The sequence below is a fragment of the Pan troglodytes genome, chromosome 11 (genome assembly GCF_028858775.2).
Source record: "Pan troglodytes isolate AG18354 chromosome 11, NHGRI_mPanTro3-v2.0_pri, whole genome shotgun sequence".
Taxonomy (NCBI): Eukaryota; Metazoa; Chordata; class Mammalia; order Primates; family Hominidae; genus Pan; species Pan troglodytes.
Window position 1 is genome coordinate 31,517,193 of NC_072409.2, and position 12,546 is coordinate 31,529,738.

Here is a 12,546-nt window from a genome sequence, read left to right on the forward strand (position 1 = left end):
CGTAAGGCAGGACAGTATTTCACTCAATAAAGATCATCAGGTTTCAAACTCAGAGAGTGCTAAAGAACTTGTGCATCATCAATGCACAACTCACCAGCATGAGCTTTGAGTATATGTGTTTTCAGCCGGCTGTTATAGGAGGACTTGAAGGAGCAGAGTTTGCATCGGAATGGTTTATGGTGTCCGTGGTGGGTTTGCATATGGCGATCCAAACTTGATGTAGAAGGAAAACAAAAAGAAAAATGACAAAATTAAAAATTGCATAGAGGATTTGCTCATTGCTTTTTTTCCAGGAATCCTATTTCTAGGTCGTTCAAAGTCCTTTTGTTTACTTTCCAATAATGGCATTTATTGATTTAATTAATTAATTTTCAAGAGTTGTACCTACTCTAAGAGGACAGGAAGCTAAAGGAAGAGATCAAGAGTTTTTTTTGGATTTAGAGATATGGCAGTGGTAACAGGTCATGGTAAGAATCTTTATTGTCCCTTCTTAGAGCTCTGATCATTGGAAGAGTGTATCTAAAGAGAAGGTACAATATGGGTGAATTCAAGCTTCCTGCCAAGCCAGTGAGAGTGCCTATCAATTAGTCCTCTAACTTATTCAAATAACAGAATGGGAATTAGAGAAATTTAGCATTTGAAAAGAGCTGACTTTCTTTTTGAATTCTAATTCTACTTTCATTGTGAACACTAGAGTGAGGAAGGGAGGTTTCGAAGTGGCTGAACTTCTTGCAATGGGCTGTCTTGTTGCCAGGGTCTATATTAATATGGAGGCACAGTGCACGCATGTTTAAAGGAGCCACGTGGTCAAAAGGCCGCACATCCCTTCTGATACACACAGCCATGTTTGCTGTAAGTCTTCCAGAAGCAATTTACAAGGGAGTTATTTAATTACAACGAACCCCTAGTACTTCATAATAATTATTAGCCTAAAAAAATAATAAATCTACCAAACAAGGTGTGGGAAGTTCTAATTTGTATCACTACTCCAGAGCACTAAATTCCATTCTAAATGCCTCATGTGGGAACGGTACTGCTTACCATTTCAACATATAATGCTCTCCTGAGCTCCAAAGCAACATTTTCAATTGCCCCTGGACAGCTCCCTCTGGGTGTCCTTTAGTTCTCTTTAACTCAACCTGTTCTAAACAAACCCATCAGAGAGTTTTCTACAAAACAAATTCTCTTCTTCATTTCCTTGTTTCTATAAATGGCACTAACCTTTCTTCCAGATGAGTAAACTGAAAACCTAGCTGCCATTTGTATTTTACTTTGTCCCTCATCCCACGCATGAAGTCAATTTTTCCAAGTCAGGCAAATCCATTCCTTCAATCATTCCCTAACTTCTTGAACTAGCTACTATTATTGCTTCTTAATTCCTTGTCCCCCAGCCCCCATGGATTTTTTTTTTTTTTTTTTTTTTTTTCATCTCAAGAGCACATGCTATGGAGTCAGACTACCTGGGATAAAATCTCAGCCATTACATATAGGCTGTGTGTCCTTGGGCAAATTACTTAATTTTTCTAGGCTTTACTTTTCTTATTCATAAGATGATAATAATGGGGCCATACCTTATAGGAGTGTTTTGAGAATGAAATTAAGTAATATTTAAAGGCCCTTAGTACAGTGCCTGGTATATAGTGAGATGCAATAAATGTTAGCAATTATAATTATTTTGCTAATTTGACTCTTCCTTTTACCAGCAATTTAAATTATGAAATACTATTTCCTGGCATTTAAAACTCCAAATATGGTCTCCTTTAAAGTATTTAGACCTTATCTTTCACTATTCCTTTACATGTAACTTAAGGATTAGTCAAACTGAACCCCCAGCTAGGGCCCCAGTCAGCTTCATGGTCTCCTCCCTCAGCTTTTCCTCTACATCATATGTCCTTTCCAAACTATTCAAGTCCTATTTTCCTACTTTAAGACTTCACCCAAATGCTCCTTATGCCATAAAACCTTCCTGACTCTTCCAAAGCTGATGTAACATTTCTCTTCTTTGACACATCATAGTATTTTACTGATATTTTCAAAGACGTGCTTTATTTTGCTGAGTCAGTGGGTTTTGTTTTTTTTTTTTAATTTCATAAACCAACCCTTGACCCTAAATTCCCCTGGCCACAGACCATGGCCTGTGTCTTTATATTTCCCAAAAGTACAGTACCTAGGACAGGATATATTCATTTATTCACAATTATTTAAAGTTCCACTGTGCGTCAGACAATGTGATAGATGCTGTTCAATAAATACTTCTTGAATTGAAGTATTTCAAGTTTTATGCCAATGTATGGATCTGATGACAAAGATTAGATATTAGGCTCTGTATTATAATAAAGTGTTTACAACCCATCCTAACCTCTGTGAAAACACCACCTCCTTCTTCTGTTCAACAACCACTAACTGGTCCTTTATCTTTTTAAGAAGCAAATAGTCCATCATTTATTTCATTAAAAGAATTGTTTTAAAAAGCATGTCAGTCTTAGTCACCTTTATCCAAGACTGTCCAAACGCATTATTGAATATTTATCTCTCTTTTACACGGCTGAAAGAGAAAGGCAACAAAAAGTTGTTCTTAAAACCACCCCTCTTTCCATGGCCCCAAAAAGCCTTACACACCTATTCCATATTTACACTTTCGAAGCTGTGATGAGTAATGGGAAGCTCCCTCTCCTCAATCTCCCTGTATGTCAAGCAACTCTTTGGCATCCATGAACTTCTTTACCTTTCAAGATCTTTTGAAAAATTGCAAGCAATGTTTCTTTGGTCACATGGGTTAGTAGTCCTAATTTTACCTCTTTAGCAACTCAGTTTTCTAAATGGACTTTACTTCCTCAAACAATGACTAGATTTTGGCTGAATGTTCGACAGATGAATCAGGAGACTCATCCACTCTCCACAGCTGCCATTTTACCTTTGGGTAAATCATAGCAATTCCTCCAATTCTCATTTTTAAAATGCCTGCATTTGCCAAATCTAACGCCATCCGATCAATCTCCTGTTCTCAGCCCCATTTTACAGAAAAGGTGACTGAGGCTCCAGGTAACATAGCAGCAGGTGTGAACCATGAGTGGGGCCTTCTTACTCATCCAAGCTTCTGCTTTAGCTTAGTGCCTTCCACTATGACATCATCTCCCAGTAACCACTAGTGACCCCCCAATAGCACTTACTTGTGCCTGAAAGCAGAAACAAACGAGCAATACTGGCAGCTGTACTTGTCCTCGCGGGTAAACATGGCCAGGGCCAGGTGGCTCCTCTCATGAGAACGCAGCCCCTGCATGGACATCAGGACTCTGTCACATTGACTGCAATGGTATCCCCCCGGCCGGGTTTCATCCTCCAACATTCCATCAAGCAAGCAGTGTTCACCATCCACCCGGCCCACCAGGGCACCACTGGCGTCTTTGGCTGCTTCCAATCCATCCAGGAACAAGTGGGCAGGGTCATCCGCCTCCTGCTAAGAGAACCACACACACACACATGCCCCACCAACAAAATAAATATCCATCATCATTGCCTCCAGCTTTCTTTTTCTCCCTTCATTCTCCCAAACTCAACAGCACTTCTTGTCAAAGCTTCCTCCCCTGCCTCTCCAGCTACCCCTAGAGGGAGAGCAAGCCCAACTGCCATTCTTCATGCAGTGGAGGTGATTTTAGGACAACATACCCGGACACAGGTTGCTACTGTTTGCGAAATGTGAACAAGGGCTTCTCCCACTCTGAAGACACTTCACTCACTTCTTCCCCATCTTAAAAGAAAATTCAAACTGCAACCCCATCTAAGTTGACATAAAGTTGGGCTAGGGTTGTGGCTCACAGAAAAGAGAGGAAGAAAGGAAGAGAAAGAAAAGCAAAGTAGTATGGTCATTGAGGAGCCTTGGGCCATTATCTGGAAAGGAAGCAAAGCAAAAGATCCCGCTGTCTGCCCCCTACCCTGTAGATGGTGACTTCACTCTATGACTGGAGACTGCTGCATAATCAATTCAAAAAATTAAGGAGCAGCCTAGTTTTAAGTCACCTGTTTTTCGAGATAGCTCCTTGGGTTACTGATTACACAGGAAAAGCCCTTCTGTCTCTCTCACATGATCCCAGGAAACGAGCCTGGGACACACCGCAGTGGTGTCTGAAAGAAAGTGACTGCTGATATCCCTGGGTTGCCACAGTTCTGCCAAAAGACAGAAAGCTTCAGTCTTCAGTGAAGAAAAGTAGAGACTTTATCTTCATGTTAAATTGGCAAAATAGGATGTAAGCTCAAGAAGGGCAGATGACAAAAATATGTTCGCGTGTACCCTTAGAGAAAGGGCAGAACCCCAAAATGACTTCTGTTTTAATAAATAATAGGGCTTAGCAATATCCTGGAAGACGGGGATGGTGGCTTGGTTACTGACATGGTGGCTGCTATTAGGATTATGATGTTCAAAACAGGTGGCCTAATAAAAGTCAGAGGGAAAAGGGAAGACACTTGTCAGCATCATATGGGAGAGGGGATGGAGGAGACAAACCAAGGCTTTCAGGGTCAATTGTGACTTGAATGCTTTTAGTTTTAATGTCTCTTGCAGTCCCCAGAGGACCCAGGATAAGAAGACAAAGAGATTCTCCTAGGCTCTCTGCATCCTCAGCCAGATGAGAACAGTAAGAAGTCAGGAAGAAAGAGGAGCAGAAGATGATGGGAACAGAACCCACTTGATTCCTCTCAAGAGCTCGGGCAACTTGGAAGAACGAAGAGCTAATGGCACTAAACGCAGAATAGAAGGACGACCCGAAGCCTCCTAGACCGAGAATCCTGGACCTTCTGCTGCCACCAAACTATCCGCGTGGAAGGAAACCAGATCGAAACTCGACCTTTCCCTGAACAGAAAGATGAGGAAGGTCCAACCTGCAAAGAAATCAAAACAAGCCAAACCAATCCAAGCATAATTCAGGAATGCCCACATTCTGAGATGCTCTTTCCTGAGCTGCTTTAGGCAATGGGGTTAATAAGTAACTCGAATCGCTCACACACAATGCTCATCCAGACCTTCCAGTTCTCACCTTCACAGCAGCTGACACAGCTGGGACATTGCCATACTGGACGTGCTTTCGGAGGTGATTGCAGATGGCTCGGAGCGTTGGGTGCACTTCCACACAGAATTTACATTTGTAGCCCACCACTTTCCTCTCCTTGATCTTTGGCACCTCTTCTAAGTGACCAAAAGGCTGGTAAAATACAGTGGTAGCCATCAGTACTCCGAGCCCTCCCTCAATTGTCAGAATTTATTCTTGCAGTTTACTAACATACTTTATTTTAAAGCCGATTAGCAGGTTAAAAACCAAGGGAGATATAGGCGAGTATTTTTATATAACAAATTTGTCAGCATCATGGCATGCTGCCTACTATGCAAAGTCTTTGAAACCCAAATACATTACGGCTTGTGAGTAGAGAAGATTTCTGTGCAGAAGCTCATCGTCACTGCCACTAAGTCATCTGGTTTTCAAACCAGTTTCAACTAGGCAGGTGAAACGTTGCATAGTTGCGCCATTAATGAACTTCTTGATAAAATAAAATCTACTCCTGGAGACGTTAGGTTCATGTAGCAAACACTGAAGACCAAGACATGGCTGAGAAGTGCTAATGGTACCAAGAGACAGCCCACACTGCCTTAGGAAAGAGCGAGCGTTGTTGTAAAACTAGGCTTCAGATAAAGCTACTTGGCAGAAAGACATACATAGAAACCACCCCAAACCTCCCCTGGGGAGCCATGGGAGGAGTCAAAGGGAAGGAGGGAGGGGAAGGGACCAAGGAGAGGGGTGAGCACAGAATGGGAGATAATCAAGCTCGAAATGTTTAATTGACTTATTGAGCTCTCTGGCAAGCTAAGTCACTAGGAAGCCTGCAGCAGTTTGGCTGGCAACGAAGAAGTGCATGTGGGCACCAGTGATGAGAGGCCTCCTGGGGGAAGGGAAATCAAAACATATCCTTACCCTCTCTTGTTTGAAATCTGCAAAAGCACCATCTGCATATTTCTGCTTGCTCAAAAGCTGTTTCCTCCTCTCCTGACGTTTGGCACGCTTCTGGAATTCCTCATTGTGAATGTTCAAGTGTGAGGTCAGCTCGGCTGTGCTTTGCAGTTTGCTATCACAGTGCTTACACTGGTAGGTGGAGTTCTGCAAGCGGGGGCCGTTGCCCAGAATGATGAAGTCCCTCTTTAGGTCCCGACTGTGGTGGTCAGTGTAATGCATGCACAGCAGCTCTGCAGTGCTAAAGGACAGCTTGAAGCATTTGATGCAGCGGAACGGGAGCCACTCGATTTCCTGAGCTTCACCCTCCACCTCGGCTTTCTCAAAGCTGCCTCTCTCCTCTTCTTCCATCAGCGTGGGCTTCTCATGCTCATCTGCATAGACGGCCGTGAAGTAGCCCCCCAACTTGCTGGCGTGCTGCTTCTTTGGGAACACCCCTGGGTGGCGTTTCATGTAATGGGACACGATGCCCTTCTTGCTGAACGACTGGAAAGAGCACAAGGAGCACTTTTTCTTCTCCACTGCCCGCCGGAGTTCCTCGCTCAGCTGAGGGGAGTCGTCCTTGGGCGGGGATGGGATGATCACTTTGTTGGGCTTGTCGCTGATGGTCCTGGAGGCTGCCAAGCAGTGAGTGTAATACGCATCAATGTCGTGGCGCTTCTGGTAGTGGGCTGCCAGACCTTTGCGGATGGGGTTGGTGTAGGCACACAGGGCACACTTGAAGAGGTTGTTCTTGCCTTCTGGCTGGGCTCGGACATTATTGTGCTTGATGCGGTAGTGCCTGGCGATCCCCTTCCTCGTGGAGCAGAAGTACTTGCAGAGCTGGCACCGGAACACAGTGTGGGAGACCAGGTGGGAGGTAGAGAAGTGAGAAGTGGACACGGGCTCCTCTCCCACCTCCTCCTCAGTGATGGAGACTTGGGAAGGGCTCACTTCAGTGGTCATCTCGGGCTCGAGGGGGACTGGCAGCTTCGGGGGCGACTGGGAAAAGACATCAAATTCAGGCTGATTGTGATACTTCTCGTAGTGGATTTTTAGTTTCTCCAAAGTGCCGTGTGTGTACGGACACAGTTTGCACCGGTAGGCGCCATACCCTTGCTTGAAGATCCTGCTCGTCTCCTCCACGTCATTCTGGGATATGTCAGCAGACTGCTCTACGTCGTGCACAAAGTCCTCAGCGGTCACCTTGATGGACGGGTGTCGCTTCTGGTAGTGGGTCAGTACGCCGTGGATGCGGGTGTTGATGTATGGGCAATGCCTGCATTTGTAGACGGCACCTGGGTTGATGTCAATGTCCTGGGCAAAGTCAGCAGCCTTCACTTTCATGCCAGGGTGCTTCTTCCCATAATGAGTGAGAAGGCCGTGCAAGTTGTTATACTCAGATTGGCATACCGTGCACTGGTATGGGGTGGAGGATATGGCGGGGTTGGCTGAAGCTAGCTGCAGGCTTTTCTCAGGGGACAGTCTTGCATCCTCTGGACATTCAGCTTCCTGCTCCGGGAGAGGGGTGGGTATACTGTTTTCACAATTCACAGGGCCTGCCAACTCTTCGGATGAAAGAATGGGCTTCTCCACAGCATCTTTCTCCTTGATGATGTCCAGCAGCACTGACTCATCACCATTCATGGCCCAGGGGTGGAATGCTTGGTAGTGATTAGTGATGTCCCAGATGGAGACAGCTTCGAAAACACAGTCCCTGCATCTGTAGGTTTTGGCTTCGGCTGGCATTGTGAGAGAGGGAGGGGATGGGTCTGGCCCAGCCCACAGTTTAGTAGCCATGTAGGTGTAATCAACATAGTGTTCTGGATGCCTCCGTTGGTAATGCAGGAGCAAACCGTTGGGCTCCGTATGGGAGTAGATGCACCACTCGCAGTGGTAGCCAGCTTCTATCAAGCCATCTAGAAATGCCCATCGCATGATGGACGTGACTGTGGCTTTCAGGGCGGGGTGGTCTTTCTTGATATGCTTCCTCAGTGCATAGAAGTAGGGGGAGGTATATGAGCACTGCCTACATTTGAGTGCTCGGAGTTTCGTTTTGTCCCGCTCCAGATTAGAGGGGGAGACAAGCACGCAGCTGGCAGGCTTCTTCTGATTTCGGTCGCAGAGGCTTCGAATGGTGGCCGTATGCTGCCGGATCACATCTGCGTTGGCCTTGAAGTCTCGGTGCTTCTTCTGATAATGAATGAGTACCCCTTTGACCGTCCGGTTCCCATAATCACAGTGCTGGCAAAAGAACATCTCATTCTCCACAGGAGGGCCATCTCTCTCAGAGCTGCTTCGGTTCAGCTGTTGTATGGGGGCGGGTGGCCGGGGGGAGCCTTGGGGCCCTTCGACCCCTCTCATCATTGCAGCTGTGGGAGGAGCCTGTCTGATATATTTGGCAGTAACCTTTATTTCTGGGTGTCTTTTCTGGTAGTGGACAAGCACTCCCACAACTGACCGATTGCTGTAGGAACAGTGTTTGCAGTAGTAAAGCTCAGTACTGAGGTCTGGTGGCGGGGGTTGTGGGGGGGGTGGGGAACCCATGTTGGACATTTTGGGAGACATTGGAGCACCCACCTCAAATGATAATTGAGAAAGGGCAGAGCCCCTGTCCACAGACACCATTCGCATAGTTTTCTGGATCCTAAAGTAGGAAGCCTTTTCTTCGGGGTGTTTCTTCTGATAATGAACCAAGACAGAATGCATGTTGGGGCTCGCAAACGAACAAACATCACAATCATAAACAACAACAGTGTTGACCAAAGGGTCCTTCTGATTTTCACATTCAGGAGTAAAGGTCTTAGGAGTGTTTTTGTTGAACGTAGCTGGCAAACCACCACCACGAGCCACAGGTGTGGAAGTCGCCATGTTCTTGGGAGCCGAATTCAGAATCTCCCTCAGGGTCTGGGATTCCGTATTCAGCCCTTCCTGCTGCTCCACGACATAGCTTGAAAATATCATCGCGTTGTTGATCTTCACCGTGGGATGCATTCTTTGGTAATGTGGCATCAGGCTTCTAACATTCGGGCTCGTGTATGAACAAAACCGACACCGGTAGATCAGGTCCGAGTGATCAAAGTTGAGTACATTCATGGCTTCTGGGTGGTGCTCACCATAATGCTGCTGGAGATCTTCGAAGTTGGTGTAATCGATGTAGCATTCCAGGCACCTGTACACTGCACTGTGATCGTTGGGGTCCAAGATGTACCTAAAGCTGAATTTAATGTATGGGTGCATTCGTTGGTAGTGGGTGCTAACACTCCGGGCAGATTTGTTGTTAAAGTCACAGTGTTTACAATAGTAAAGCCTTCCAGAGTCACCAAAGTCTGTGTTTTCACTATTGTGCTCAGTCCCATAGATGGGAGTTTGGGTATTCAGCAGAGCAGTATTGGAAACTTGGTGATCTTTCAAGTTTGTTGAGGAGCCATAATAATCCTCTTCATCTTCAGAAAGGGTGAGCTCAATCTCAGCCCCATTGGTGGCATTGTAATCGTGGGTGATGTTTCTGAAGTTGGGCTCTTTCTGGGGCTCAATGGTATCTCTTACCCATATCTGTTGGGCAGAAAAGGAAGTGGGAACCTCTATGATGGGTTCTGTTGGTTCTTCCTCCCTGTCCAACTCAACCTCTATCTCGACTTCGTTGTCTTCCTCTTCCTCTTCATCATCCTCAACATTGATCACTGCATCTTCCTGCTGTTTGGTTTGGTTAATTTTGCTCTGAAGGTTGCTTGCTATCTCGTCAATCCTGGTTCTCTTCTTCACGGGTGACAAATCTAGAGGAAAGTCATTGGCGAGCTTCCTAGAGGCTTTAGCTACAAAATTGTTCTTGGAGGACAACCCAAGAATTGAGGTCTGACTTTTCTTCACAGTGTTGCTGGAAGAGGGGTGGCTGTCTGTCTCATTTTCCAATGGTAGGCTTGAGGGCTGCCCCTCGAATTTTGGCAAGTTGTCACAGAATGAATGTTTATGCTGCTGATGGACTCTTAGCCCTTTCAGAGTTGTGGTGGAGTAATTACACATGGTGCATTTGTATGGGTGCAGAGGTGCGGCTTGTGTGGGTGGCTGTGGCTGCTGCGGTGGTGGTGGCTGTGTTTGTGGCTGGGGTGGCACCTGATGTGGTGGCTGCAGCTGTGGTGGCTGTGGCTGCTGCAGTGGCTGTGGCTGTGATGGTGGTGGTGGCGGCGGCGGTGGTGGTGGCTGCGGTGGCTGTTGCTGCTGCAAGGGATCCAACATGACTCCTGACTTTCTACCATTGATGCTTGAGCTCTCATAAGACACCACACCTTCATTCAGTGAGGAAGAAATGCTTTCACTCTGGGAATTCACAGCATCCCAATCTGACGTTGTACCCGTGTGACACTGTTTGTGAGCCCCAAGTTTCAACGAGCTCTTGCAAGTAAACGGACATTCGTCACATTTATAGACAGCTGTCTTTCCAGATAAGTGGATGTTTTCTATGTGACGAGAGATGCTACGTCGATGCATGGTGAGGAAAGGACAAAAAGGGCACTGGAACCTATTCATGAATCTTCTAAATGGAATCCCCTTGGTCTCCAATAATTTGTTGCCATCTGAGCCCATCAGCTGCTCTGCAGACAGGCCTGATGTCTGGTGATCCATAGCACTTAAACCATTCTCACTGTCTATTTCATTTAACTCTTCATCAGAACTAGAGTCATTTAGCATGCTGTTAGTTTCCAGGTCAGCAGAAGAATTGGTCATGTCAGTCATTCCATAACGGGATCTCTCTGTCAAGTTAACTAGACCAGAATTGTGAGGTGACTTCGGCTTCATCTGAGGGTAAGACATGGGCGAAAACTTGGAAGCTGAAGAATTGGGTCTCATGATGGAGTTGCCCATGGAGCCCCTGAAGTTGGAGACGGTAATATTGGGTATCTCCCGGCTTGCAGCATTCATGGTCAGATAGGTGGAGTTGGAAGTGGGGCTGGGGGCACTCTTGTTCGGCACATCAGGTAGATTAGTTCCTTCTTGTTGCTGTCTGAGACTGGAAAGGATCTTGACCATACTGCGGTGTTTCTTCATCATGTGGTCACACCAGCGTTCTCGGCGGGGGGTCTGGTAGCTGCACCACTCACAACAAAAGTTGCCTCGAGATTTGGTCAAAGGCTTGACCATAGACTCTAAGATGCTGCGCTCCACAACCTCTGCTGGCAGTTCCTTGCAGGGGTCCTGCAGTGATACGGGCGGAACCACAGGGTCTGGCATTGGAGCAGGAGCAGGTGGGGGAGCAGTGGTCTCCTTCAAATTGTTTTTGTGATACATCTTCTGATGCTTCATTATTCTTGCCCTTCTTGGTGACTTGTATGTGCAAAACTGGCAAGAGAAGACCTTTCCAAATCCCTCGTGCATCATGATATTATAATTTAAGGATCCCGGGACAGGGGGTCCTGATGAACTCCCTTCAGCTTGAGCTCCATGGACCTTTCTAGTGTGTTCTATGAGGAGGTTTTTTGACCTGAAGTAGCGTACACAGAACTTGCATTGAAAAAACTTGTTTGTTGGTTTGGGATTAGCGGCAATATGCTGACCATAATATCCTGGACTGTGGCCATAGTAACCTCCGGTCCCCAATGCAGTTGCATTTTGACCTAAAGAAAAAGCATAAGGAAAGTGACAAAGCAAAAGATAATTAAAATATCCAATCATGCAAATCAGTACCATTCCAATTATTCTTCATTACTAAACATCACATGCAAAAGGCCTGAAGTCTCAAGATGAGGCCTTGAAGAGTATTCACAAAGCATCAATGAAGATATACGTACTGCACCTTCTCATGGATAAAGATGCAGTGTATAGCTTTAGGTATTCTCATCTCCATAAATGAGCCACACAGCTATAAAAATACAAGTTTCATAAATTGTACTACTTTTTCTAGAACTTTCCAAGCAACTATCTTGTTCTCCAAATTGAAAGGTAGGATATATGAGGAAGCTTTTGAAAGGATAAAACCTAAGGTACTCAAGGAGAGATACATGATGCCCAAACCACAAAAATGGCTAGCAAAGCACAAAAAACTCTGCAAAAGCCACGTATATTAAGAACCATGGCTACAGGCTAAAAGGAAACAAGAGCAATTAAAATACATCGGCCGTGCCAAGTTTAGTATAGATTTACCTGATAAATCTTCTGCAATGGCAAATTCATCCTTTATAGAAGAAAACTCCACCTCTGTCTGATTACTGGCATTCATGGACCCACATCGTGGCTCATTCACATTGTCCTCAGCAACATCAGTTGGCTGCAGAAATGCCGTGTGGACATCCTGAATGTGTGCCTTGAGATCTTCATAAGACGGGGCTCTGAAATCACAGCCATCACACTGAAGCACCTCCATGATCTGGGTCTACCCTCTCACATTAGGAACCTGTGGCAGAAGTTAGAACAAAACATCTTAAGGAATGCACTAATCACATACCTCGAGCTGATGGGGCTATATATCCATTAATGGGAAAAAATTCCAGTATCAGTAGATTTCTCTTATTGGACTTTGCCAGTTGGAACATTGGCTAAAGAGAGGCAATCAGACATAATGGAGATGATGTCCTTG

General features: G+C 45.6%; 1 protein-coding gene across 15 annotated transcripts in view; it reads right to left on the bottom strand.

The window, feature by feature from the left end:
- ZNF462 (zinc finger protein 462) overlaps window positions 1-12,546 on the bottom strand; it is a 153,610-nt gene that overhangs the window by 78,150 nt on the left and 62,914 nt on the right. For 8 of the 15 annotated variants that reach the window (XM_016961387.4, XM_054658929.2, XM_016961382.4 and 5 more), the window contains 5 exons: window positions 12,114-12,363; window positions 5,961-11,587; window positions 5,031-5,195; window positions 3,171-3,457; window positions 95-213 (listed from right to left, as the gene is read on the bottom strand). In XM_016961387.4, the coding sequence (XP_016816876.3) occupies window positions 95-213; window positions 3,171-3,457; window positions 5,031-5,195; window positions 5,961-11,587; window positions 12,114-12,333 (6,418 nt within the window). In that variant the 5' untranslated portion in view covers window positions 12,334-12,363. Of the gene's footprint in view, window positions 1-94; window positions 214-3,170; window positions 3,458-4,682; window positions 4,876-5,030; window positions 5,196-5,960; window positions 11,588-12,113; window positions 12,364-12,546 lie in introns of those variants that run through there. The other 7 variants (XM_054658931.2, XM_520170.9, XM_024345819.3 and 4 more) reach the window with 5 other exon arrangements.